Raw genomic sequence first — 26,980 nt, forward strand, 5'->3', positions numbered from 1 at the left:
AACTGTGACACTAGCAGCTGTGTCCAATTTGAAATTCCTGAGATTTCTATTTAGATAAATGCTCACCGTCCAAAATCCTTGAACTGGGTTATTAATTTCTCCTAGGAAATCTGGTTCCTTTTCTGCTGGAAGTTGATGCACTTCATTCACTGCTCTTTGTGTGAAGGTCTTTTTCTTTGTGAATTTGAGTGAAGAGATCTTGCTGTGGCACATTTTTCCATCGTGGCCTGTATTTTTACAGTTGAAACATTGTTTTACGAGCAGGACAGTGTTCCTGTCTGTGGGTCTTCCTGGCTGCACAGCGCTGGCACAGTTTCCCGGTGTCATGCACCTTCTCACCTGTGTGTGTCGTCTTCTCTATAGATTGCCTCTCCATCTTTGGCTTCAAGAATTATACAGATTTCTTATTGAATTTCTTATAATCGAAGACTTCTCTTCAGCCCGAAGAATGGCTCTATTTTGTCTTTGTGCTTCTGCTTGTCATACGTTCTGAATTGCGTTCTTGAGTGCAAGGTCATCTTTCGACTGTAAGAGATCTGATAAAGACTCATCAGCTATTCCAACAACTGTTAGGTCCTTTATCAGTTTCGCCTTCAATTCTCCACAGTCACATCCCTCAGCCAATCTGTATAGATCATTTATAAAAGAATCTATGGATTTGCCTATCTTCTGGACTCGCTTGTTAAATTTTGCACTTTCCAGAATTTTGTTAGTACTTAAATTGAAATATTTGTCAAAGGCTTGTAACACATCCTCAAATTTATCAGAAGCTTTGTTTATTCCTTGGCTCACAATCACGTCATCTACAATTGCACCCGTAGAGTATAAAAGGGTATTTACTCGTTTTGCTTCTGATTTAGTATGCAGCTGGGAAGCTATACTAAATCGTAGGAATCTTTATTTCCATAAGGACCAATTTTGAACCTGATTGGGTCCTTCCTGATCGTGGAAGCTTTCAGGCATTCTAAATTTCAAATCCATTCTGTTTTCCCAGGCTTTGTTAGACTTTGTTTGACTTTTTATGGTGTTCCCCTTTCTTTTTAAATAGATTTGACTTTAATGGAGGTGTTTGCGCTCTTTCTGAGGGTTTCCCATGCTTTCTCTCCGTGGTCTGGTTGAATAATGGCTGCCGACTCCGTCTGGCTCCCGAGTCACCTTTTTGCTCAAGATCGACCTCTCGCCCCACTTTTCCAACCCAGTGCGCTGTTTCCCAAGAATGTCCCCTTTTTAAAATTCTCTCACCCGATCCTGGACCGAGATGTTTCAATGCAGACCACCACGCTTCTGTGGTGCAGTATGAATGCCTGCACAGCTGATTCACCGACTGTCTGCGTCTTCTTTAGCTACGGAGCATCTCTGAAGATCTGCTGTTCTCTTGGTGCTTCTTTGTGAGGTAAGGTGTTCTCAGTACTTTCTGGTGGTTTTGACCAGTGCCACCATGTTGTGTGTTGTAGTTGTAGCGTAGCTAGGGCATTGTTGATAAAGTCTAAGAGTCTGGATAAGGCCAACTAACAACCCTTTTATTATTTACACTCTCCATAAGCCTCTCCAGCTAGCATCCTTCATGCTGCTACTCTCGTCTTCTGAAACCCATTACCATGTGACTATTACATCACAGTGGGAGGGGTTTGTTCTCACTGTCTCCAACATTAACCCTTTCAGGTCCTTTATACTACAGTAACCTCCTCCCAGTCCTCCGAGATCTCTGTGCATCCCCTAGTTTAATCACTTGACCATTAACAGCCGTGTTTCAGTTGCCTAGCCCTAAACTCTGGAATTCCCTGCCTAACCACCTCCATCTCTCACTCTTTTTCTTCCTTCAAGACGCTTGTTAAATCCTTTGACCAAACTTTAAAACAATATTAGGCAGGAACTGAAGGTTTAGATTGGGGGGCGGCTGTTTGAGAGTAAATCAACATCTGACATGTGGGAGTCTTTCAAATGTCAGTTGATTAGAATCCAGGACCAGCATGTTCCTGTGAGGAAGAAGGATAAGTTTGGCAAGTTTCGGGAACCTTGGATAACGCGGGATATTGTGAGCCTAGTCAAAAAGAAAAAGGAAGCATTCGTAAGGGCTGGAAGGCTAGGAACAGACTAATCCCCTGAGGAATATAAAGACAGTAGGAAGGAACTTAAGCAAGGAGTCAGGAGGGCTAAAAGGGGTCATGAAAAGTTATTGGCATCAGGATTAAGGAGAATCCCAAGGCTTTTTATACATATATAAAGAGCAAGAGGGTAACCAGGGAAAGGGTTGGCCCGCTCAAGGACAGAGAAGGGAATCTATGTGTGGAGCCAGAGGAAATGGGCGAGGTACTAAATAAGTACTTTGCATCAGTATTCACCAAAGAGAAGGACTTGGTGGATGATGAGTCTAGGGAAGGGAGTGTAGATAGTCTCAGTCATCTCATTATCAAAAAGGAGGAGGTGTTGGGTGTCTTGCAAAGCATTAAGGTAGATAAGTCCCCAGGGCCTGATGGGATCTATCCCAGAATACTAAGGGAGACAAGGGAGGAAATTGCTGGGGCCTTGACAGAAATCTTTGCATCCTCATTGGCTACAGGTGAGGTCCCAGAGGACTGGAGAATAGCCAATGTTCCTTTGTTTAAGAAGGGTAGCAAGGATAATCCAGGAAATTATAGGCCGGTGAGCCTGACATCAGCGGTAGGGAAATTATTAGAGAGGATTCTTCGGGACAGGATTTACTCCCATTTGGAAACAAACAAACTTATTAGCGAGAGGCAGCATGGTTTTGTGAAGGGGAGGTCATGTCTCACTAATTTGATTGAGTTTTTTGAGGAAGTGACGAAGATGATTGATGAAGGAAGGGCAGTGGATGTTATCTATATGGACTTCAGTAAAGCCTTTGACAAGGTCCCTCATGGCAGACTGGTACAAAAGGTGAAGTCACACGGGATCAGAGGTGAGCTGGCAAGATGGATACAGAACTGGCTCTGTCATAGGGTAGCAGTGGAAGGGTGCTTTTCTGAATGGAGGGATGTGACTAGTGGTGTTCTGCAGGGATCAGTGCTGGGACCTTTGCTGTTTGTAGTATATATAAATGATTTGGAGGAAAATGTAGCTGGTCTGATTAGTAAGTTTGTGGACGACACAAAGGTTGATTGAGTTGCAGATAGTGATGAGGATTGTCAGAGGATACAGCAGGATATAGATCGGTTGGAGACTTGGGTGGAGAAATGGCAGACGGAGTTTAATCCGGACAAATGTGAAGTAATGCATTTTGGAAGATCTAATGCAGGTGGGAAGTATACAGGAAATGGCAGAACCCTTAGGAGTATTGACAGGCAGAGAGATCTGGGTGTACAGGTCCACAGGTCACTGAAAGTGGCAACGCAGGTGGATAAGGTAGTCAAGAAGGCATACGGCATGCTTGCCTTCATCGGTCGGGGCATAGAGTATAAAAATTGGCAAGTCATGCTGCAGCTGTACAGAACTTTAGTTAGGCCCCACTTACAATATTGTGTGCAATTCTGGTTGCCACACTACCAGAAGGACGTGGAGGCTTTGGAGAGGGTACAGAGGAGGTTTACCAGGATGTTGCCTGGTCTGGAGGGCATTAGCTATGAGGGGAGGTTGGATAAACTCTGATTGTTTTCACTGGAACAACGGAGCTGGAGGGGCGACATGATGGAGGTTTACAAAGTTATGAGCGGCATGGACAGAGTGGATAGTCAGAAGCTTTTTCCCAGGGTGGAAGAGTCAGTTACTAGGGGACATAGGTTTAAGGTGAGAGGGGCAAAGTTTAGAGGGGATGTGCGAGGCAAGTTCTTTACACAGAGCGTGGTGAGTGCCTGGAACTTGCTGCCGGGGGAGGTGGTGGAAGCAGGTACGACAATGACGTTTAAGAGGCATCTTGAGAAATACATGAATAGGATGGGAATAGAGGGATACGGTCCCTGGATGTGCAGAAGGTTTTAGTTTAGGCAGGCCTCAAGATCAGCGTAGGCTTGGAGGGCTGAATGGCCTGTTCCTGTGCTGTACTGTTCTTTGTTCTATCTCTCCTGATATATTCTAATATGGCTAGGTATCAGATTTTGTTTGATAATGCTCCTGTGAAACACTTTGGGACATTTTAGTACATTGAAGGTGCTATATAAATGCAAGTTGATGATATTGAGTCCACCTGAAACATGCAAATTAGACTAAGCTCTGAAAATTCCCTAGCATCAGCATTCTACCTTTGCTCCCTTTCTCCTAAAAAAAAAAAAATGCACTCCACAACTACACCGTCCCACAGTGTAGATTTGTTTTTACTGGTTAAGAATATGTTAAGCAAGTTAGTTGGCATTTTTGCATGTACTTTCAGATATGTATTAGTTTTAGTGCATCTTAATGTAAGGAGATGAGGACTATGGTTAGGAGCAACTTTATCTAAGGTTCTGAATTTAAGTTGGTGCAAATCAAACAACACCAGTCAGATGTGAATTTTCTTAAAAAATAACTCAGTAAGGGTTATTTATGACAACCACATAGATTCTTCCTTCCCTAACATACTTCAGTCCCAGTACTGACAAGAATACAGAGACTCTCCCAAATTTCCTGAACAAGCCCCGCCATCAGGCTTTCTCGCAAGCAAAGATAAACAACAGGCAGATTATTCTATCCACAATTTTCTGGGAGAGATTTTATATCAACCATGTGCCACCCCTGTATTGGGGGAGGTTAGGGGGTCTCTTCAATTGCAAAGGACGGATCAGCATATCCCTCTCCAACTGTTAATTTAAGCCCGTGGACTAGTTTCACTTTCCTGAGCTCTGAATCTGGCTGCACCTGGAAGCCTTATTTTACACAGGCCAGTGGAGTCATTTCCCAAGTACTGCCAATCATTCTACAAGTGCCCTCCTTTTATTGGGAGGGTGCCATGAATAAAGAAAACTGCCAACCTATTGAAAACTAAAATTATTTCCCAGACTCAAATTCCTGTTTACCAGTCAGGATTGAGTATACAGTAGACATTCTGTGTGCACCAGTCATAGAGGTTACATGTGGAAGCCATTTATGAAGAGTACCTTCCTTCTCGGGATGGTGGGGGCGGGGAAGACATCCGTGCCATAAGTGACTCTGACAGAGGAGGAAGGGAGAAATATGCTGCTGTAAACAGCATTCAGGATTGTTTCATAATCCAACACACCAGATGTTATTTCAGACTTAACAGCTCATAGAATCATAACATTTTACATTCATTCAGCCCATCCCAACTGGGCTAACTTTCTGAAGCATATTCTCCTGCCCTTTTCCCCTATCCTTTTTCAAAAATAAATTATGCTTTGAAGTATTTATCTACTTTCCTTTTTAAAAGGTATTATGAATTCTGCTTTCACCATTGCTTCTTGTAGGTTAATCAATGACATCAAATCATTCTGCTTTAAAAAAAATTCTCCTAATCTCTCTGCTCCTTTGCTGATGACCTTAAATTCATGCCATCTAGTTACCAATTCATCAACCAATAAACTGTTCTTCCCGGATACCTCATCAAAACCCTATATCAGATGTCCTCTTAATCTTGTAGTTCTAGTGAAATGTGTTTTAGTTTATGTAGTTTTTTTTTTCCACAGTTGGTATCAGATTAATTAGTATCAAATTAATAAATCTTTATGTACCTTCTGCATGGCCTTGACATCCTTCCTATGGGGGAGCCATGTGGTTGACATCCTTCCATCTATGAAAGATGATGGACATGCAACAAACAATCCATTTAGGTGGGGTGTCCTCTCTCAGTGCACCTTTGTTGATGGTTGTGAAGGCCATTTCTTGAGAGGCGGGTTCTGCCACAAGTGCTGCATGTGAAGCTGCCAGGTGATGCGGTGAGTTGTTGTTTTTGACATTGGCACCTGTTGCTAGGCTGCTGTAGCAACTGGTCATCGTGGTCGTGCACACCAGTTCACAGGATGTGTTGCCATTTCCCTCTTTCACCAGCTAGTGACTCTGAAGTGCGCCAGACGACATTTAGGACCTTCATGTCACGCTTGCAAGCATTCTTGAAGTGGAGCTTTGGGCACCCCACTGGTCATCTGGCCCCGGCTCCCTCACCATACAGAAGGTCCTTGGGTATGTGACCGTCTTCCAGCCTGCGGACGTGTCCGATCCACTGAAGCCGCCTCAGTTTGATTAGTGCCAACACACTTGGGAGCTCTGCCTTTGAGAGGACTACCACATTTGTGATTTTTGTCCCGCCAGGATGTACCCATAATACGCTGCAGATAGCGAAGATGGAAATTATTAAGCTGCTTTTCCTGGTAGCTGTAAGTCACCCATGTTTCACAGCCATACAACAAGGTGCTGAAAACACAGGTCTTCTAAACCATTGGCTTGGTCCTAAGGGTCAACTTGGTGTTATCCCATGCGCGTTTTGCAAGTCGGCCAAAGGTGGTAGCTGTTTTCCCTATGTGTGCATCAAGCTCTGCATCAAGGGACAGGTTGTCTGTCACCATGGGCCCAAGGTAGCAGGATTTTCTAACCATTTCCAGTGGGGGGCTATTTAGTGTGATCAGAGGTGGAATTCAACACCTTGTCCTATGACCTTGATTTTCTTGACACTTATAGTTGAGAACAAGTTACAGCCATGGAGGAGACAGTCCATGAGTCTTTGTAGCTGAGTTTCCATGTGAGCGACTAGTGCAGCATCAGCAGAGTAGAGGAGTTCGGGACAAGATGTGTTTTTGTCTTTGCTTTCAGCCTTGATAGCCATCTGACCTATTGCACAAGTAGATTCTTTCCATATCTGCAGGGAAGGCGAAGGTCAGGAGCATGGAAAAGAAGATTCCAAATAGAGTGGGGGCTAAGACACATCCCTGCTTCACTCCATTCTTCACTCTATTCTTCACTCTGAAACTATCAGGAGTGGAGCCATCAAACTGTACAGCGCAGTGCATGTTGTCATGGAAGGAGTGGATGAGACTGAGAAGCTTCAGTGGACAGCCAATTTTTCCCAAAATCTTGTAGAGCCCTGCTCTGCTGCTGGTGTCAAATGCCTTGGTGAGATCTACAAAAATAAGGTAAAGGGATATGCTCTGTTCCCTACACTTCTCTTGTAGCTGGCGTACGGAGAAGATCATATCCACAGTAGATCTGCCGGCACAGAAACCGCACTGCGCTTCCGGGTACACTCGGTCTGAAGGAAATCCTTCCTATGGGGGAACCATATAGGGCATCAGAAACTGGACACGCTATTCTGTCGCACAGCCAATGGTATGTATAGGTTTAGCATGATCACTTTACTTTCGTACTCATGATTTTAATGATAAAACTGAGGAGTCTGTGTTTTTAACAATTACTAGTAATTTCATTTATTAAAAAAATAGGGTATTTGAACTCCTGAGTCTATTCTTCTGCTCCTGTTGATGTTTTTGGTGTATATTTCCTTTCATTCTACTGCTAAATCTATCACATCACATTTACTTTAATATTAGTACAATGTAGTCTGAACTGTGAATAAGAACATTCTAAACACAGTGAAATAAACTAAATGCACATTAATAAGGTAAAAGTCCTGCCTTACACGACCACAAACTTCTAGCAAATGCCAGAAAATTCCCATTAAACACCCTGGGGCAGATTTTCTGATTGGTAGCACCAATTTTCAGTTGTAAAGTGAAGGTTGTGATCAGATGTTTGCCAATTTTCAAATCATGAATATTTCAGACGTTCCCGTAATCTCATTGAGGAAAAAAATTCCTGCCCACATAACGTTGATTGCTATGAACATTTTCAATCTACTTTACAACTTTTGTTTTTCCTGCTGTTCTGATTTAAATGATCGAGATATTGTAAAAATTGTTATGACACACCCATTTTTTCCATCAACAGCAATGGTCGCATAATGGGTTCCCCATGGGAATTCCACTGCGTCTGTGCTTTTTGCAGGAAGAAGAGGACCAACAAAGGGATGCCAGAGGGGTTTCTGCACCCACCAATTAGTACCTTCACACCTATACCTACAGACAGCTGTGCACGCATCTTACATTGTCAGGAATTAATGTGTGGAGAGGTTCCGATTCCCAAGTGAAGCTTTGATAGTAGATCTAATAGCATAAACGCTATGTGAGGTCCTAATAATCTTAATTATGGATGGTTCTTCAGCAGAAATCCAAAGTATTTCATGCTTTAGATGTTACTGGATGAAAGAAAATATTTCAAAGCTGGCAAAGCCTGATTGGCTGTATCTACCATGAATCGCATGTTTTTGCAGGCCCCGACATACCTACCAATTGTGGGGAACTGGCTTCAGCAATTCCAAATCAGTAAACAGCTAGATATAGAGCTGTGCCATCTGCTATAAGTATACTTGCAGCCAATATACCGTATAGGACTGGCACATCCAGAGAAAATTTTGATCTGCTCCACCTCTGAGCAGACTTGCGGCTGTGCTGGCCTGTGGGAATATTGACCTGAAGTAGCAAACATGGCTACCTTTTTTGCAATCAGCTCACATAGCACCACCTTCATTTCAGCAATCATCAAACAGGGGGTCAGGTGCTTGGCTGCTTTGTCACTTGTTGGCAATTTGTGAAAGGTTTTGACAGAATGAATAGTTTAAGACTATTTTGTCTGAATGAGGAGTCGGTCATGAAAAATCACCAAATAAGATGGGTTAGGAAAAATTTCTTTACACAGAGAATTGTTGGAACAGGGAATGTGTTGTCACAGGCAGTGGATGAGGCAGGGATCATTGCATCATTTAAGGATTACATTAAATATTTAAAACAGAGGCCAGTACAGGAATATGAGTAGGAGAGCAAGATAGTGAAATGGGTTATCGATTGTGCTGGCACTTTGGTAGAGTAATCACAATGGGTTGAATGGCCCCATTCTGTGCTGTAAACTTCTATGGTTCTACATAAAATTAACTACTTTATGGTGTATTTATCTAGACTACCATTTTGCACACAAGGTCCCAGGCCTTGTTGATTTAAAGTAGGCTCATGCACTGCATGTTGCACCATGAACATTTGACAAAAATTATTGATTCAGCCACAGATATGGAGGCAATTAATCTGTACATAAAGTGTATAGCCAATCTAATGCCATCAAAATACAGTATGATTTAAAACCCATTTCTCCCCATAAAGTAACTAAGCAAACAAACATCAATGGAGAACAGCACACTATTAGCTAACTAGCAAGCAAAATAGTATGCAATACTATTGCAAATTACTTTTGTTGACCGAATAGAGCTAGCTACAACATGTCACGGGGTGGTAGATAGACCTTATCAGATGACCTCTGTGGATTCGCACTGTGTCAGGAGTGCAAATTCATCCAATAAACCATGAAACCCAAGAAGAGGATGGTTATTGTGGTCATTGAGGTGAGACAAAATCAGCAATAGGACAGACTATTTCTCACCCTGCTGAGGGTATCTGTGCAACTTTTCCAGCTGCGTGTAATATGTATCTGAAGACAGGGCAGCCAACAAAAGGGCAGTGAACTTCAAATCAGGAGAATTTTATAGGATGAAGCCGATGGTATTTCAGAAAAGTCACGTAAAACTGAAAAACCAGAGTGGGACAGGAAAGGACAGAGAGATTAATGATAGGTGGCCAAGACTAGTTTATTCATCTTGACAGGCAGTTAAGCCAGGTCCTGGATTCTAAAATACAACAGCATCTCTTGTGGGCAAAATGTCATTTTCTCATCAAAGCTCATGGCAAAATTAGATAAACACAATTACAAATAAAGAGCGCTTTTCAGTTCCTCCAATAAAGCAATTCTCTTAAATTCACATGTCTATACTCAGTCTGTCACTGTTGATTCAGATTCAGCTCTGACAAGTTGATTATTAACAAAAGCTTTTCTGCAAAAAGTTGAGTGGTTGTCACTGCATGGATTATTTAGTTACAAAATGTTTAGTCACTATCTGTAAGATTGTCCTACAGGCTAATCAATTGATGTCCAAGCCAAATCTATTACCTATTAGCAAAGGTGCACTTGTAATATTAATGTAACTATATGATAGACAACATTCAAATGATATTGCCACTCACGTTATCTGCCCTCAAACTGGATAGTAAATGATGCACATTACAGTTACTGATCTTGGACTAATTTGTAAAATGTATCCTTTAATCCAATTCGGAGCAAAAAATAATGAATTAATGAGTGTAACTTGGTCATTGAAACATAATAATTTTTTACTGTCTTCCCTGACAATTTTGAAAGCTGCAAATGCAACATAGATTTTGTTAAGGAATCGTAGACAGTTCATCATAGATAAAGGTTTATTAAAGCTATCCATTACATTGCATTTACTAACTATTGTATATGGGTCAGCAGCATCCTATTTTTGCCAATATCAATCAGCCCCATTACACATATTCATGAGGAACTTACTGGAGATTCCTTGGATTTTATTGCCTGCTTTCCCCTCAGTGCAAGTTCTGGAACAATGTGATTCCAAATGGATAGCAGTGGAATTGCAGCATATATATAGATGTAAAAGTCCAGCAAATTTCAACCTGTCACTGAGCTTGTGTCCCAGGTGAAAGTAATGCATGCCAAAGTGTGGAAATCGAGACATTCCCGAAGTGACTTTTGCCATTTTAAACTGAGTTTACATAAGACAAGCCTAGCTGTTCGGCTATTTTATAACACAAGGTTAAAGGCTTGAAGCAGCAATGTCCAACCTTTTTGCGTGGTGACCACATTACAATTTCTGTCTTACATTGTGGGTCGGTGAGACAATTTCAGAAAGATAAAGGCATTAAAAATTATCTTACTATTAATCAAGACGTGCATTTTTGTAAAGAAACTTTTTAAATGAGAGACTCTCTCTGTTGGACAATGATTTTGTGAGATACCTGGCACTTTTTCTGCTACTCCATTAGTCAATGTCTCTCTCTCTCTCTCTCTCTCTCTCTCTCTCTCTCTCTCTCTCTCTCTCTCTCTCTCTCTCTCTCTCTCTCTCTCTGCACCCCCTTTCTCTCTCTGCCACCTCTCTCTCTCTCTCACTGCCTCTCTCACTGCGCCTCTCTTGCTCTCTCTCACTGCGCCTCTCTCACTCTCTCACTGCGCCTCTCTCTCTCTCTCTCTCTCTCTCACTGCGCCTCTCTCTCTCTCTGCGCCTCTCTCTCTCTCTCTCTCTCTCTCACTGCGCCTCTCTCTCTCTCTCTCTCTCTCTCTCTCACTGCGCCTCTCTCTCTCTCTCTCTCTCTCTCTCTCTCTCACTGCGCCTCTCTCTCTCTCTCTCTCTCTCTCTCTCTCTCTCACTGCGCCCTTCTCCTAAAGGTTTTGTGATCTACTGTTCTACGTGATGACCACAGTTTCGTCTCTCTTGAATTGAGGACAGGAAAGTTAGTCTGAACGATAAAACTGTATTTCAAGTTTTCAATTATCCCATTATTCATAGTTGTCTGCCTTGCACAGTAAAGACAGTCATTATTAACTTGATAAAAGATTACACTCATGTTTTATCCCTGGTATCCTATTTTTCTTAATATATTTTAATAAACATTGTCTAGACTCATTAGTTATACAGTTCTCCATTAATGCAGACACATTAAATGGAGTCATTGGTAGATCATTCTCTGTTGGGCCACCTTGGAAGATGCACTCATTTGGGCATAATGTCCTCAGGCAAGTTTGACTGCAGCTTTCAGTTAATCAGAATGTCGAGTATTCTAACACTAAGATGTTATGTAAGTTTTCCAATATATTTGCATCAAACATTAGTCTCTTAAACATGTAATAGACCCCTTTTTTAATTAGTTTTTGGCCTCTTTGGGGTGGGTATATCCATCCTGGGGAATCGAAGACTTTCCAGATCAGGTGTAGGGTGGACCATGTGAAAATAAAGCTCTGTCCACTCTACTCTTTTGATACTGGGATTATGCCAGTTTTTTTTTTAAAAGAGCATCCTCTATTTCACAGGTGTGAAACTTCCACTTTCCAAAATATTGACATTTTAATTGAGATTGCCCACATACTGCCAAATTATGCTCAACAATGGGTAGTTTCACACATCAATTAGAAGCTAAATTGAGGCTGCTCATCCAATTAATGTATAACCCTTGTATCAGTGGAGGAGACTTTTAATCTGGAATCTCAGATGCTATGATAATCCACTGTGCCATCAAGCACTTAATAGGGCCCTTTGAATACTAATTTGTGATTGGTTGAACAATTTTTCTTTACTCGGATTTCTCAGTGGGCTTCAATAATAAATCAAAAGCAAAGAAAAAAAATCACATCACTTATATTCCATGCAATGATGAAGCTAAAAGTTGCACTGCTTTCCTAAAATGCTCTGAAATGGACACGCCACCATTTTTAAAAAAAAATCATTATAGCAACAGAATGTTGAGGACTAGACTTTGCCTTTGACACGTCCATGAAAGCATAAACAAAGCAAAACTACTTAGCGTTCCTTAATGCTCATGTTAAGTGGTGAGAAGTGTTAAAGATATCTATTATTAGCAATCTTAATGAGTCACAAGCTTCTTTCATTCCCTTCCCAAATAAATATATGTGCCCTCTGTTATTTCCTCTATTATCTCAAACTTTTCCTGTGAAACTACAAATCTTAATTTGTACTTAATTGCAGTCGAGGGAGAGATGCTCAATTTTTGAATGACTATGATTGAATGATTTTCCTTATTGTTGTTGCAAACAAACATAAAATGATGCAGCCCATATTTGAAAACACATTTTGGCCCATTCATTTAAAACTATCTGCTAATGATTATGGTACACTATTAGATTGGAAAGGGGAACCATAAGCTGAATAAAGTACATGTGAATTAAGTAAAATGGATCCTTGATGTAACAGCATAACTTCTTATACCTTGACAGTTATAGCTCCTGAATCTACACCTTAATTTTTCTGTTGCCAAAAATATTGTCTCCTTGTAATAAAGACAGAAAATGTTGGAAATACTCAGCAGGTATGGCAACATCTTTGGAAAGAGAAACAGGGTTAATGTTTCAGGTCAGTGACCTTTCATCGGAACTGAAAAAAGTTAGAGTTGTAATAGGTTTCAAGCAAGTAGAGATGGGGAAAAGGTGGGTGGTTGGGAAGCAAGTGATGTGGACGAAAAGAATAAATGGAAAGGTGTGTGATAGGATGTAAGGCAGGAGAGATTAAATTGCAAAAGGGATGATAGTGCGAGGCAAAAGAAGATGGTAATAGGACAAGTAAAGAAACAAAATGGATCTAGAGGACATATAAATGGAGATAGCAAAATCATTATCAACAGCTAATGTATGAAAAAAATGGGAGCAGAGGTTATGATCTGAAATTGTTGAACTCAGTGTTGAGTACGGAAGGCTGTAAAGTGCCTAATTGAAAGACGAGGTGCTATTCCTTGAGCTGATGTTGAGCCTCATTGGAAGAGTGTAGGAGGGCAAGGACAGAGAGGTCAGTGGAAATGGGGCAGAGAACTAAAAGGATGGTATCAATGGCTAAGTGTCACGCTTGCGAAATGAACGGAGGTGTTTCACAAACCTCTCAGCCTCCTACACTGTTTCATTGAAGCTCAATGTTAGCTTGAGATGGGATGCTAGGGATTGATAGTCCAAGACCAAACTTTATCACAATGTAGGCCCGTTCATAAATATGAATGCTACCTTTCTGATATTTCAATGATACCTATCCTTTTTTTTTTATTCTTTCATCGGATGTGAGCATCGCTGGCAAGGCCAGCATTTGTTACCCATCCCTAATTGCCCTTGAGAAGGTGGTAGTGAGCCACCTTCTTGAAACGCTACTATCCATCCACTGTACACCCACAGTGCTGTTAGGAAGGGAGTTCCAGGGTTTGACACAGTGACTGTGAATGAAAGGTGCTATAGGTCCAATTCAGGATGATGTGTGACTTGGAAGGGAACTTGCAGGTGATGTTCCCATGCATCTGCTACCCTTGTCCTTCTAGGTAGCAGTTGTCATGCGTTTGGAAGGTGCTGTTGAAGGAGGCATAGCAAGTTGCTGCAGTGCATCTTGTAGATCAGGGTTGTCCAACATATGGCCCGTGGGCCAGGATCTGGCCCGCCAAAGGTTTGCATCTGGCCCGCAGATGTAAACTGTACCAGGCCGTTCCTCATCTTTGATAGGGGTCTGTGATTGGAGATGAGAAGTTTTCCACTGGCTTCTTCTTGCAGACTGGCTTTAAAAAAAAAAGGGTCGGTTTCATAGCTGACAGGTGCTCAGATCGGGAACAGCGGTTTCTGAACTTTGGACGGATTCGGAGTTTTCCACCGTTTTCCGAAGCCTGCCGGAAAACCCTGAATCTCTTAGAAGTTCAGAAACCGCTGTTCCCAATCCAAGCTCCTGTCACCTGTGAAACTGACAGTGCAACTTTTAAAAAAAAAACTGACCAACCAGCTGCTGAGAGTTCCCACTCTCTGCAACTGTCAGAGAGGGTGGGGGGGTGAACAGCAAGAGAGAGGGGGCGGGGGGGTGGGGAGACAGAGAGGGAGAGAGAGAGGGGGAGGGAACAGAGGGACGGTGGGGGGAGGGGGACAGTGAGAGAGACGGGGGGGACCGAGAGAGAAAAGGGGGGGATAGAGAGACAGAGAGAGAAAGAGGTGGGGGGGGGGGGTCAGTGAGAAAGGGGGGGGAGACAGAGAAAGAGAGAGAGGGAGGTCAGTGAGAGAAAGATGGATTGGGGGGGGACAGAGAGAGGGAGAGAGATGGGGAGGACAGTGAGAGGGGGAGAAATGTGGGGGACAGAGAGAGGGATAGTGGGACAGTGAGAGGGGCAACACAGAGGGAGGGGTACACAGAGAGAGAGACAGAGGGATCAAGATCACTCTTGACAGACGGACATCTATCTGGAATATTCCACAACACTACAAGAAGTTTGCGGGCAGACATTGACTACTTGTGCCAGCAAAAAAATGCCAGGTATCTCACTAAATCAATGTCCAACATAGTGAAGAGAAAGTAAGTCAATAAATTAGTCTTCTCATTTAAACCTTCTTCACAAAAAATTCACATTTGTTGATTTGATTAATAGTAAGATAATTTTTAATGCCTTTAGCTTTCCAAAATTCTCTCACCGGCCCCCTATGTAAGACAAAAATTGTAATGTGGCCTCCTACGCATAAAGGTTGGACAACCTTGTTGTAGATGGCAACAAACTCTGCGTCAATGGTGAAGGGACTGAGAGTTTAAGGTGCTGGGTGGGGGTGACGATCCAACGGGCTGCTTTGTCCTGGATGGTGTCAAGCTGCTTGAGTGTTGTTGGAATTGCACCCATCCAGGCAACTGAAGAGTATTCTATCACAATCCGAACTTGTACCTTGTAGATGGTGGACAGGCTTTGGGGAGTCAGTAGGTGAGTTACTCACCGCAGAATTCCCAGCCTCTGACCTGCTCTTGTAGCCACCATATTTATAGGGCTAGTCCATTTAAGTTTTTGGTTCCAGGGTTTACCGCCCCAGGGTGAGTTGAACTGAGTGGTGCATTGTTACAGGGCAGTTCTACTTTCTCCCCAAACCAGGTTGCTATGCTGATGAAGTACAGAATTTAACTATTTGATGATCTTTCTATCAGAACTTTTAAAAAGTGGAATAATGGTAATCCCCAGGATGTTGATGGTGGGGGATTCAGTGATGGTAAAGCCATTGATTGTCAAGGTGAGATGGTTAGATTCTCTCTTGTTGGAGATGGCCATTGCCTGGTATTTGTGTGGTGCGAATGTTACTTGCCACTTATCAGCCCAAGCCTGAATGTTGTCCAAGTCTTGCTGTATGTGGACACACTGCTTCAGTATCTAAGGAGTTGCGAATGGTACTGACCACTGTGCAATCATCAGCGAACATCCCCACTTCTGATCTTATGATGGAGGTGGTTCTTTGAAGGAGTAACATGCGCTATGGATAAAGGGGAGCCCGTTGTTGTACTGTACTTGGATTTCCAGAAGGCAATTGACAAGGTGCTACATAAAAAGGTTATTGCGCAAAGTAGGAGCTCATGGTGTAACGGGTAGCATATTAGCATGAATAGAAGATTGGCTGGCTGCCAGAAAACAGAGAGTATACATAAATGGGTCCTTTTCTTAATGGCAGGATGAGACAAGTGGAGTCCCACGGGTCTGTACTGGGGCCTCAACTTTTTACAATTTATATCAATGACTTAGATGAGGGGAGTGATGGCATGGTAGCTAAATTTGTAGATAACACAAAGATAGATAGGAAAGTATGTTGTGAAGATGACATAAGGTTGCAGACCAATATAGATAGGTTGAGTGGGCAAAATCTGGTAGATGGTGTATAATGTGGGAAAATGTGAAGTTGTTCACTTTGGTAGGAAGAATAAAAAAGCAGAGTATTACTTAAACGGAGAACGACTGCAGAATTCAGAGGTGCAGTGGGATCTAGGTGTTCCAGTGCACGAGTCACAAAAAGTTAGTGTGCAGGTACAGCAAGTAATAAAGAAGGCTAATGGAATGCTATACTTTATTATGAGAGGAATTGGAAATAAAAGTAAGGATATTATGCTTCAGTTATGCTTCAGACCACATCTTGAACACTGTGCAGTTTTGGTCTCCTTATTTAAGGAAGGATGTAAATACGTTGGAGGCAGTTCAGAAGAGAGTTACAAGATTGATATCTGGAATGAGTGGGTTGTCTTGTGAGGAAAGGTTGGACAGACTGGGTTGTTTTCACGAGTTGAGAAGAGTGAGGGGAGACTTGATTGAAGTATATAAGATTCTGAACGGTTTTGACAGGGTGAATGTGGAAAGGATGTTTCCTCTTGTGGGTGAGCCCAGAAGTAGGGGGCACGGCTTTAAAATTAGGGGTCACCCATTTAGGACAGAGATGAGGAGAAATTTTTTCTCTGAGGGTTGTGCGACTTTGGAACTCTCTGCCTCAGAAGATGGTGGAGGCAGGATCGTAGAATATTTTTAAGGTGGAGGTATGTGGATGCTTGTTAGGCTAGGAAATCAAAGGTTATGGGGGTAGCTGTGAGTGGGAAATTTGAGGCACAGTCAGCCATAATCTTATTGAATGACGGAGCAGGCTCGAGGGGCTGAATGGCCTACTTCTGCTCCTAATTTGTATGCTTGTATGTATGAGACAAGGCCATTGGTGAAGCAACTGAAGATGGTTGAGCCTAGGACACCACCCTGAGGAACCATTGCAATTATGTCCTTGGGTTTAATTGTTTGGCCTTCAACAACCACAACCCTTCCTTTGTACTAGGTTTGGCTCCAACGACTGGGAGTTTTCCCTTTGATTAGCCATTGATTTCAATTTGATCGGACTCCTTTTTGCCACACTCTGTCAAATGCTGCCTTGATGTCAAGGGCAATCACTCTTGCCTCACATCTTGAATTCAGCTCTTTTGTCCATGTTTGGACCAAGGCTATAATGAGATCTGGAGCCGAGTGGTCCTGGTGATCATAAAAGGTGATTAGCTCGGTATACTCATTAGAATAATGAGCAAAATAGGTGTTTAAATGAACTTCCCCAAACTGAATCTGTTGTATCACCTTGCACCTATCAGTTTTTCCCCATCTTAGAGCAAATCCTATTCCATAATATCTGTGAACTTAGAAATGACTTTCGCCCCATCAGCGGAAATTGCAACCATCATGTAAAAGTACCACAGAGGCCAATTCATCAATCCTGATAGGTTTGCAAAAGTAATTCTTGGCTCTAACACATCTGAGGTAAATTCTCTCCATTTTGATAGTTTGTGCCAACTTTCTTATCTTTTCCTAGTCAGTATCTGATTCCTACAAACAAAATAAAAACAATTCTGTGATTGAAAAATTCTTCATCTGTTTAATTCTGAAAGTCCATTGATATTCCTGCTGTAATGTGTTATAAAAACCAACGTTTTCAAATGAGAAGAAAAATGCTTTAGGTTTTCTTCCCTGCCTGTCTGGCTTGGTCCCAGCTAACAGGAAAACTACTTTACAGAACTGACCTTGTTCGCAATTTTTCATGCAGACAAAGAGCACTTGAAGGAAAAGCTGGAAATGGAACTGGTCACGATGCGTACGGCCAATGAGGACCAGCGGAGGCACATTGAAATCTTGGACCAGGCACTGAACAACACCCAAGCCAAGGTGGTCAGGTTGGAGGAGGAGGTGGGCTGATAACCACAATGTTTGACGTAAATTTAATTTGATTTGAATGACCTCATTGTTGAAAGCCAGATTCAACATTGTTGACCACAACACAATGAGCAGTTAATATGCAATTAGAAAACAGACTTGGTACTTCTACATATTTCTGTAGTGCTGTGGAGACAGTCTGTCAAATAATACCTCAGCACAAAGAATTGAAACTCAATTATCCATACTTTTAGGATGCTTTACTTATATATTTAGATCCTCTCAGCTGATCCTCCTTTGTGTCTTTTTTTCAATCCCATTTTAGAGAAATTAGTAGTGTTTATTTTTCTTCAGATGTCAGGGAGTTTGAATGCAGTAAAGATGAATAGCAAAAACCTTTTTTTAAAAAAAAGTTAAAATACTTGTTTGTGAATGTGTCTACATGCATGCTGTTGTGTGTTAATCGTGGAACATGGAACACTTTTTGATCTACAACACTTAGTATGAACATTAAGCGGGTCAGATAAAGCACAGACAGATGCAAAACAAAACCTTAATCCTAATTTGTCTTAATCCCGACCTCCAAGGTGGAGTTTTTGTGTATGAATGTGATTATTTTCAGTTCTCTCACAACACATTTTTATGATCTCAGAATTACGCAATTTATATTAAGTTATGCAAATTTTTGTGTTTTTGATCAGTCTCACTTGGAACTGAATTGAGATTATCCACAGATTTTCTGTTTATAATATGTAACTGCTCTGTGCCTTCACAACCTCACTCTCCTGCTAAAACTAGCTCTGTCCTAGTGCAGAGTAGTTCATCAGCAAGAGCTAGAAAGCACTGGCGAAAGCAAATTGACCACTGCCAGCTCAACAGCCTGCCACAAGCTCTCACACCCGTCTGCCTTTTCCTGAACCACAGTTACATTTTTTTTTTAGGAGAATTTTATATCATTATGCCCTGTCAACCCAACAGTTTAAAATTGGGTTATTAAAATGTACATTGACACCTGCAAACCTTAAAAATATTTTCAATCATTGTGCATGCATAGCTTTGTATAAATCTATGCATGGTGTAACATGCATGCAAAATGATCGATGCATACAGACTTTAAAACCATTTTTAATATACCATTTACATAAAATTGTAGTACTCTTAGTTTTGAAGTGTTTGCTAGGAGTCATAATATTAGTAGCTGCCCTGAAAATCAGCCCCAAATTTGTACAGCTACTACCAAGCCAGCACTAACATCTTTTGTCCCAGTGACACAGCATGTAATATCAAAAATTGCATCTTCTGCTGATTTTTGGAAACCTTCCAAAAAGTTGGATTAATCTCAGTCCACTTTTTTTGCAATATTGTAGTCAACAAGAGCCAAACTATTTGTTCATTCAGCTCCCATTTGCTAAAAATAACCAAGTTATTCAACATCCAAGGGCTGTGTGTTTACGACTAGTGCAGAACCTTGTATGCTGCTGCACCATCAGGAAGTTGCAGGTACATGGCTGTGATTTTCTCTCCATATTGAATGGAAAATCATATGCTATGTACCCACAATTTCTCAATATGTGGCTTCCACCAATGGCAGTTCAAGTAGTGTATGCATATATGTTTTAAAGTGTTACTATAAATCTGCCAGGCACATTGACTCAGTTTGTAGACAGAAACATGCAGCAATTTAATCATTGAGACAAGATCATGACAGCACCAGCCACTGCTGCAAAATATGTTTAATGCTTATGCCGTAAAGTTTAAGTAAAATAATAAGACAAAGACACCAAGTAAACATTTATGGTGTAACATTGTGACGTGGTAAGAACCTGCTGCTGGTGCTTTACTTAGAGTCTGCAACCTACATAGGAGGCACCAATATCCCACGCAAATGCAAAGAAACTTTGCTGGAGACAAGTCCTGAGTACAGCTATATGTAAATGGGTCCTTTTTTAAAAACAAACAATAAAATGCTTTTAAAATAGTCCGATTGCAAATGAGGCAGAACTCAAGCCAGAACAATTTTTAAAATTTAATTAAAACATGTTGCACATATATTAAGAATATAAGAGGCCTTTTATCAGCCTGGATACTATTAGCAACGTTCCCTCTAAACTGCACAGCAATTGGGAATGTGCCGCATGGGACAAACAGGTCACACACAAGCAGTGGTCCCTTTAAGATGCTTGCATGCATGGCCGCACAGTAATCTTAAAAGTACTGCACAGTACGAGAAATGGGCCATGGACAGCAAAAGGAAATTAGAGGGAACATTGCTTATAAGCCAATTTAACCTGCTTCATATAGAATCTAACCATGATTATCCAATCATGGACTTCTTCCAACATCACCTGTTCATACCCATTTGAAGGAACACCAATTCCTTCCCCAATTTCCATTGGGGGAAAAAATCAAGCAGTGATGTCAAGTATCTCTAAAACTCTCAATTCAGCTTCTGAATAGATACTGGTCCAGTTCTTTTTTTTTTAAAATGAGGCAATTAGCACCATCTTAACTATGTTCTCTGGATTTATAAAATATATTAAGGGAATTCAGCATTTACTTGTCAGCAATCCCTATATCCAAACTGTCCAACGTATAAAGTACAGAATTGATCTTGGCAATGAAGAAGATCTATTATTTTATGGATCTTAATACAATTTTGCAGCAATGGGCTGGGATGCTTCTCTTTTACCACTGGCATCCGAGTTTGGATCTACCTGATAAATCATGTTTAACTAACTTGACTGAGTTTTTTGATGAGGTAGCAGAGAAGGTTGGTGAGGGTAATGCGGTTGATCTGATGTACATGTCCAAAAGGCATTTGATAAAGTGCCACATAACAGGCTTGTCAGCAAAGGCAAAGCCCATGGATTTAAGAGGGACAGTGGCAGCATGGATATGAAGTTGACTGAGTGACAGGAAACAGAGTAATGGTGAATGGTTGTTTTCCAGACTGGAGGAAGGTGTACAGTGGGTCAGTACTGGAACCACTGCTTTTCTTAATATATACTAATGATTGTGACTTGGTCGTGCAGGGCACAATTTCAAAATTTGCGGATGACACCAAACTTGAAAATATTGTGCACTGTGAGGAGAATAATGATAGACTTCCAAGAGGACATAGACAGGCTGGTGGAATAAGCAGAGACATGGCAAATAAAATTTAATGCAGAGAAGTGTGAAGTGATTCATTTTGGTAGGTAGAAGGCAATAGTTTGATAGGAGATTAGATAGAGATGTTCAAAATTATGGGGGCTCTGGACAGAATAGTTAGGTAGAAACTTTTTCCATTGGTGGAATGGTCAAGAACCAGAATACAAATATTTAAGGTGAATGGCAAAAGAACCAAAGGTGACATGAGGGAAAACACTTTTACACAGCAAGTGGTTAGGATCTAGAATGCATTGCCTGAGAGTGTGGTGGAGATTCTATCGTGGCTTTCAGAAGGGATCTGGATAATTATCTGAAGAGAAAAAATTTGCAGTGCTACAGGGAAAGGGAGTGAGTAGCTGAGTTCCTCTTGCAGAGTGCCATCATGGACATGACCAGCTGTATGGCCTCCTTCTGTGCTGTAACTATTCTATGATTAGCTTAACTAGAAGTAAACCAGACTTTTTGTACAATAATACAGATTATTGGACAGTTTTTCCTCAAGCTCAATGGTATGCTCCACTCTTCGGAATTCAGTTTCACGGAGATGGCCTAAAGCAGGCATTTGGCCCTTCATTTAGTTATAAGAGGACCTAATGCCTGTTTTAGCTGTCATCAAGGATAGCTGAAAATAGCCTGACCCAATATCTGTCCCCTGAATTTCTGTGAGGTTTCTCCAAATGCCTGCTGTAACTTCACTGGGAGATCAATGGAACCCCTGGAGCAATGACATAAACAGCTGAAAATAATCACTTGTGCCATTTTATAGAGTCATAGAGTCGTACAGCATAGAAACAGGCCCTTCGGCCCACCGCGTCCATGCCAACCATAATGCCTGTCTATACTAATCCCACCTGCCTGCATTAATTCCATATCCCTCTATGCCTTGCTCATTCAAGTACCTGTCCGGATGCCTCTTAAATGTTGCTACTGTTCCTGCCTCCACCACCTCCTCTGGCAGCTCATTCCAGATAACCACTATTCTTTGTGTGAAAAAATTACCCCTTTGATCCCCTTTAAACCTCCTCTCTCTCACCTTAAATCTATGCCCCTAGTTTTAGTCACCCCAACCATGGGAAACAGACTGGCTATCTACCCTATCTATGCCTCTCATAATTTTGTATACCTCTATCATGTCCCCTCTCAGCCTCCTTCGCTCCAGGGAAAATAGACCCAGCCTATCCAATCTCTCTTTATAACACCAGCCCTCCAAACCAGGCAACACCTTGGTGAATCTTTTCTGCACCCTCTCTAGCTTAATCACATCTTTCCTGTAGTGTGGCAACCAGAACTGCACACAGTACTCCAAGTGCGGCCTAACCAACATTATGTACAACTGTAACATGACGTCCCAACTCTTGTACTCAATGCCTCGGCAGATGAAGGCAAGCATGCCATACGCCTTCTTAACCACCCTGTCTACCTGTGTTGCCACTTTCAGGGAACTATGTACTTGCACCTCAAGGTGTCTCTGCTCAAGAACACTCCCCAGGGCCCTGCCATTCACTGTATATGTCCTGCCCTGGTTTAACTTCCCAAAATGCATCACTTCACACTTGTCTGCATTAAATTCCATTTGTCAATCCCTTGCCCACTTTCCCAGTTGATCTATATCCTGTTGTGACCTTGGACCACCTTCTTCACTGTCCACTATACCACCAATTTTGGTGTCATCTGCAAACTTACTAATCATGCCCCTCACATTCACATCCAAGTCATTAATATATATGACAAACAGCAGAGGGCCCAGCACCGATCCCTGCGGCACACCACTGGTCACCGGCCTCCAATCTAAAAAACAACCCTCCACTACCACCCTCTGCCTCCTATCACCAAGCCAATTTTGTATCCACTTGGCTAGCTCACCCTGGATCCCGTGTGTTCGAACTTTCTGGACCAGTCTACCATGCAGGACCTTGTCAAAGGCCTTGCTAAAGTCCATGTAGACAACATCCATCGCCCTGCCCTTGTCAATCCTCTTGGTCACCTCCTCAAAAAACTCAATCAAATTTGTGAGACATGATTTCCCATGCACAAAGCCATGCTGACTATCCCTAATCAGACCCTGCCTTTCCAAATGCATATAAATCCTGTCTCTCGGAATCCCTTCCAATAACTTTCCCACCACTGATGTAAGGCTCACTGGCCTGTAGTTCCCTGGCTTATCCCTGCTGCCCTTCTTAAATAAAGGCATAACATTAGCTATCCTCCAGTCTTCCAGTACCTCACCCATGGCTAACGATGATACAAAAATTTTAACAAGCTTTCCACCAATATGTCAAGGAAGTTGCAGCAGGAGTTTAGGACAAACCCGTCAGGAATTCAGGGCCCTGTTATTTGGGTTCTTGCATGAAGAATAGCCAGGGGTGAGGAACTGGTGTGTTAGCAGTACCTGTGGAATATTACCCCAACATAGCTACAGCACCTTAAGAAGAAGGGAGAAGGAAATTTGAGGGGGTTGGGGGGGTGGGTGGAGGGGAGAGGAAAGCAAATAGTTTTCCAATTTAGGAGGATTAAATGAAGTAACTAAAAATAACATTTATTACGGACTTGAGAATACAATTCTCAGTGGCAAGTAGAGTCTGGTTTGGTTTATTCCATGTCGTTGCCACTCTATTATTCCACAAGTGGAGAATATGGTGTTTGTTTTAGTTCTTCTATTGTAGGTATTTTCCAAGTCCCTGAAGGGAGCATTTTACACCGGAGAAAATTAAAACAGCATTATACACTGTGAGCTATGTCTTGAAACAAGTATAAACAGTTATAAATCAGGGACCAAGAAAGCACAAGGTATAAATGGGCCACTGCACTCTGCAAAACACTTAGTTCATACAACATCTGTGATGTGTTGTATGATTACCTTTAAGAGTGATGTCCCTTTAAGATCTTAGACTAATGAGCTAAGTACCAGGATGTTCATGTGACTCAGCCAGCGTTATCCTGCAACTGTAACACCCAGTTTAAGCTTCTGTAAATAGCTTTGTACTGTATATGATTGTCTAGCTCTAAATAAATCTGTTTGAGATCTTCAACCAACTGGATGCCATGCATCAGACATCATAAAGAACTCATTACGTGGTCGCAGCTGTGGTGAAAAGACAAAGTCTGAGGTTGAAGACCACAGTTAAAACAGCTCTGAAAATGATATTTCCTACAGCCAGTTGAAAGAAAGCTCAAACAAATACTGGCTCAAACAGTGAAAAAAGAACTTGCTTCAAGCTGTAGAAGACAGCACTGAACAACAGGCTGCAAGTAAATCAGGTGAGACATAAACAAGAAATGCTGGAAATACTCAGCAGGTTTGGCAGCATCTGTGGAGAAAGAAGCAGAGTTAACGTTTCAGGCCAGTGACCCTTCGTCAAAACTGGCAGCTATTAGAAATGTAAAAGGTTTTAAGCAAGTAAAGCGGGGGTGGGGCAAGAGATAACAAAAGACAAGGTCACAGAGAATAACTGACCAGAAGGTCATGGAGCAAAGGCAAACGGTATGTTAATGGTGCGCTGAAAGACAAAGCATTAGTACAGAGAGGGTGTTAATGGACAGAAAACTGAGCAGCCTGTCTCCAAGCACAAACATGAAAAAAAGTGGGTAGGCACAGTAGAAACAAACTAAAATAAAATAAACACAAAAAAGAAAAAATAACTAAGAATAAAAATAAAAAGGTGGGCCCATCATGCTCTGAAATTATTGAACTCAATGTTCAGTAGGGCAGACTGTAGCGTGCCTAATGGGTAAATGAGATGCTGTTCCTCAAGCTTGTGTTGATGTTCACTGGAACACTGCAGCAATTCCAGGACAGAGATGTGAGCGTGAGACAGTGGGGAGTGTTGAAATGGCCAGGAACAGGAAGCTCGGGGTCATGCTTTTGGACTGAGCAGAGGTGTTCCGCAAAGCAGTCATCCAGTCTGCATTTGGTCTCCTCAGTGTAGATGAGACCACATTGTGAGCAGCGAATACAATATACTAAATTGAAAGAAGTACAAGTAAATCGCTGCTTCACCTGAAACGAGTGTTTGGGGCCTTGGATAGTGAGGAGCGATAAGGTAAATGGGCAGGTATTACACCTCCTGCGATTGCAGGGGAAGGTGCTGTGGGAAGGGAACCAGGTCTTGAGGGTATTGGAGAAGTAGACCAGGGTGTCATGGAAGGAGCGATCCCTTCAGAATGCTGACAAGGGAAGGGAGGGGAAGATGCGTTTAGTAGTGGCATCATGCTGGGTGTGGTGGAAATGGCGGAGGATGATCCTTTGGACGTGGAGGCTGATGGGGTGGAGAGCCCTCAAACCGTCTTGGTGATGCTACACTCCATGACAGCGCTTCTGATATGTCTTCCTTTTTCCTGAACCGAGGATTCCCTCCCCTCTTCCCCCCCCCCCCCCCCCCCACTGTGGTTGACAGGCCCCTCAACCGTGTCTGGTGCATTTCCCGCACCTCTACCCTCACCCCTTCCCCTCCCTCCCAGAACCGCAACAGCGTTCCCCTTGTCCTCACTTTCCACCCCATCAGCCTCCACATCCAAAGGATCATCCTCTGCCATTTCCGACACATCCGGCGTGATGCCACTACGAAAGGCATCTTCCCCTCCCTTCCCCTGTCAGCATTCTGAAGGGATCGTTCTCTCCGTGACACCCTGGTCTACTCCTCCATTACCCCCATCACCTCGTCCCCTTCCCACGGCACCTTCCCCTGCAATCACAGGAAGTGTAATACCTGCCTATTTACCTCCTCGCTCCTCACTATCCAAGGCCCCAAACACTCGTTTCAGGTGAAGCAGCGATTTACTTGTACTTCTTTCAATGTAGTATACTGTATTCGCTGCTCACAATGTGGTCTCCTCTACATTGGGGAGACCAAACGCAGATTAGGTGACCACTTTGTGGAACACCTCCGCTCAGTCCAAAAGCATGACCCCGAGCTTCCAGTTACTGGCTATTTTAACACTCCCCCCTGCTCTCATGCTCACATCTCTGTCCTGGGATTGCTGCAGTGTTCCAGTGAACATCAATGCAAGCTTGAGGAATAGCATCTCATTTACCCATTAGGCATGCTACAGCCTGCTGGACTGAACATTGTGTTCAATAATTTCAGAGCATAACGGGCCCACCTTTTTTATTTTTAGTTCTTTTTCTTTGTGTTTATTTTATTTTAGTTTGTTTCTCCTGTGCCTACCCACTGTTTTTTTTCATGTTTGTGCTTGGGGCCAGGCTGCTCAGTTTTCTGTCCATTAACACCCTATCTGTACTAATGCTTTGTCCTTCAGCACACCATTAAAATACCGTTTGCCTTTGCTCCATGACCTTCTGGTCAGTTATTCTCTGTGACCTTGTTCTATCAACAGCTCTTTTGTTATCTTTTGCCCCACCCCCGCTTTACTTGCTTAAAACCTTTTACATTTATAATGTTTGTCTGTTCTGATGAAGGGTTACTGATCTGAAACGTTCTTGTTTATGTTTCAGATTTACAGCATTGCAGTATTTTGCTTTTAAATCCGGTGAGTCATTGTGCCGATGGAAGAGGGATACTGCTTTTAAATACAAAAAAGCTTTGAAGTCCTTCAAAAGGTCCATCTATTTTCGAAGGCTTAATGCAACAAAAAGAAAAGACCCAACTCCTCTCCTAGGTGATTGAAGTCAGCACCATTACAGGAGGCATCCATTAGAAAAGCGTGGGAAAAACCAATCACTACAGAGCCTTCACCCACAGAGCCAAAGTTTTAAAAAAAACCATGAAACTATTCGAGCGTAAATAAGAGCTTCTATTCCCGAAGCCGCAGTTTAAAAAAAATTAAAACCACTCAAGCATGAAGAACGTAAACAA

The 26,980-nt window shown here is 42.2% G+C and overlaps 1 protein-coding gene across 6 annotated transcripts in view; it reads left to right on the forward strand.

The window, feature by feature from the left end:
* Positions 1-26,980, forward strand: part of amotl1 (angiomotin like 1) — a 187,524-nt gene that overhangs the window by 103,923 nt on the left and 56,621 nt on the right. For all 6 annotated transcript variants that reach the window (XM_068034020.1, XM_068034019.1, XM_068034016.1 and 3 more), the window contains exon 7: positions 17,911-18,050. In XM_068034020.1, the coding sequence (XP_067890121.1) occupies positions 17,911-18,050 (140 nt within the window). The remainder of the gene's footprint in view (positions 1-17,910; positions 18,051-26,980) is intronic.

The sequence above is a fragment of the Heterodontus francisci genome, chromosome 6, assembly GCF_036365525.1.
Source record: "Heterodontus francisci isolate sHetFra1 chromosome 6, sHetFra1.hap1, whole genome shotgun sequence".
NCBI classification, from domain to species: domain Eukaryota; kingdom Metazoa; phylum Chordata; class Chondrichthyes; order Heterodontiformes; family Heterodontidae; genus Heterodontus; species Heterodontus francisci.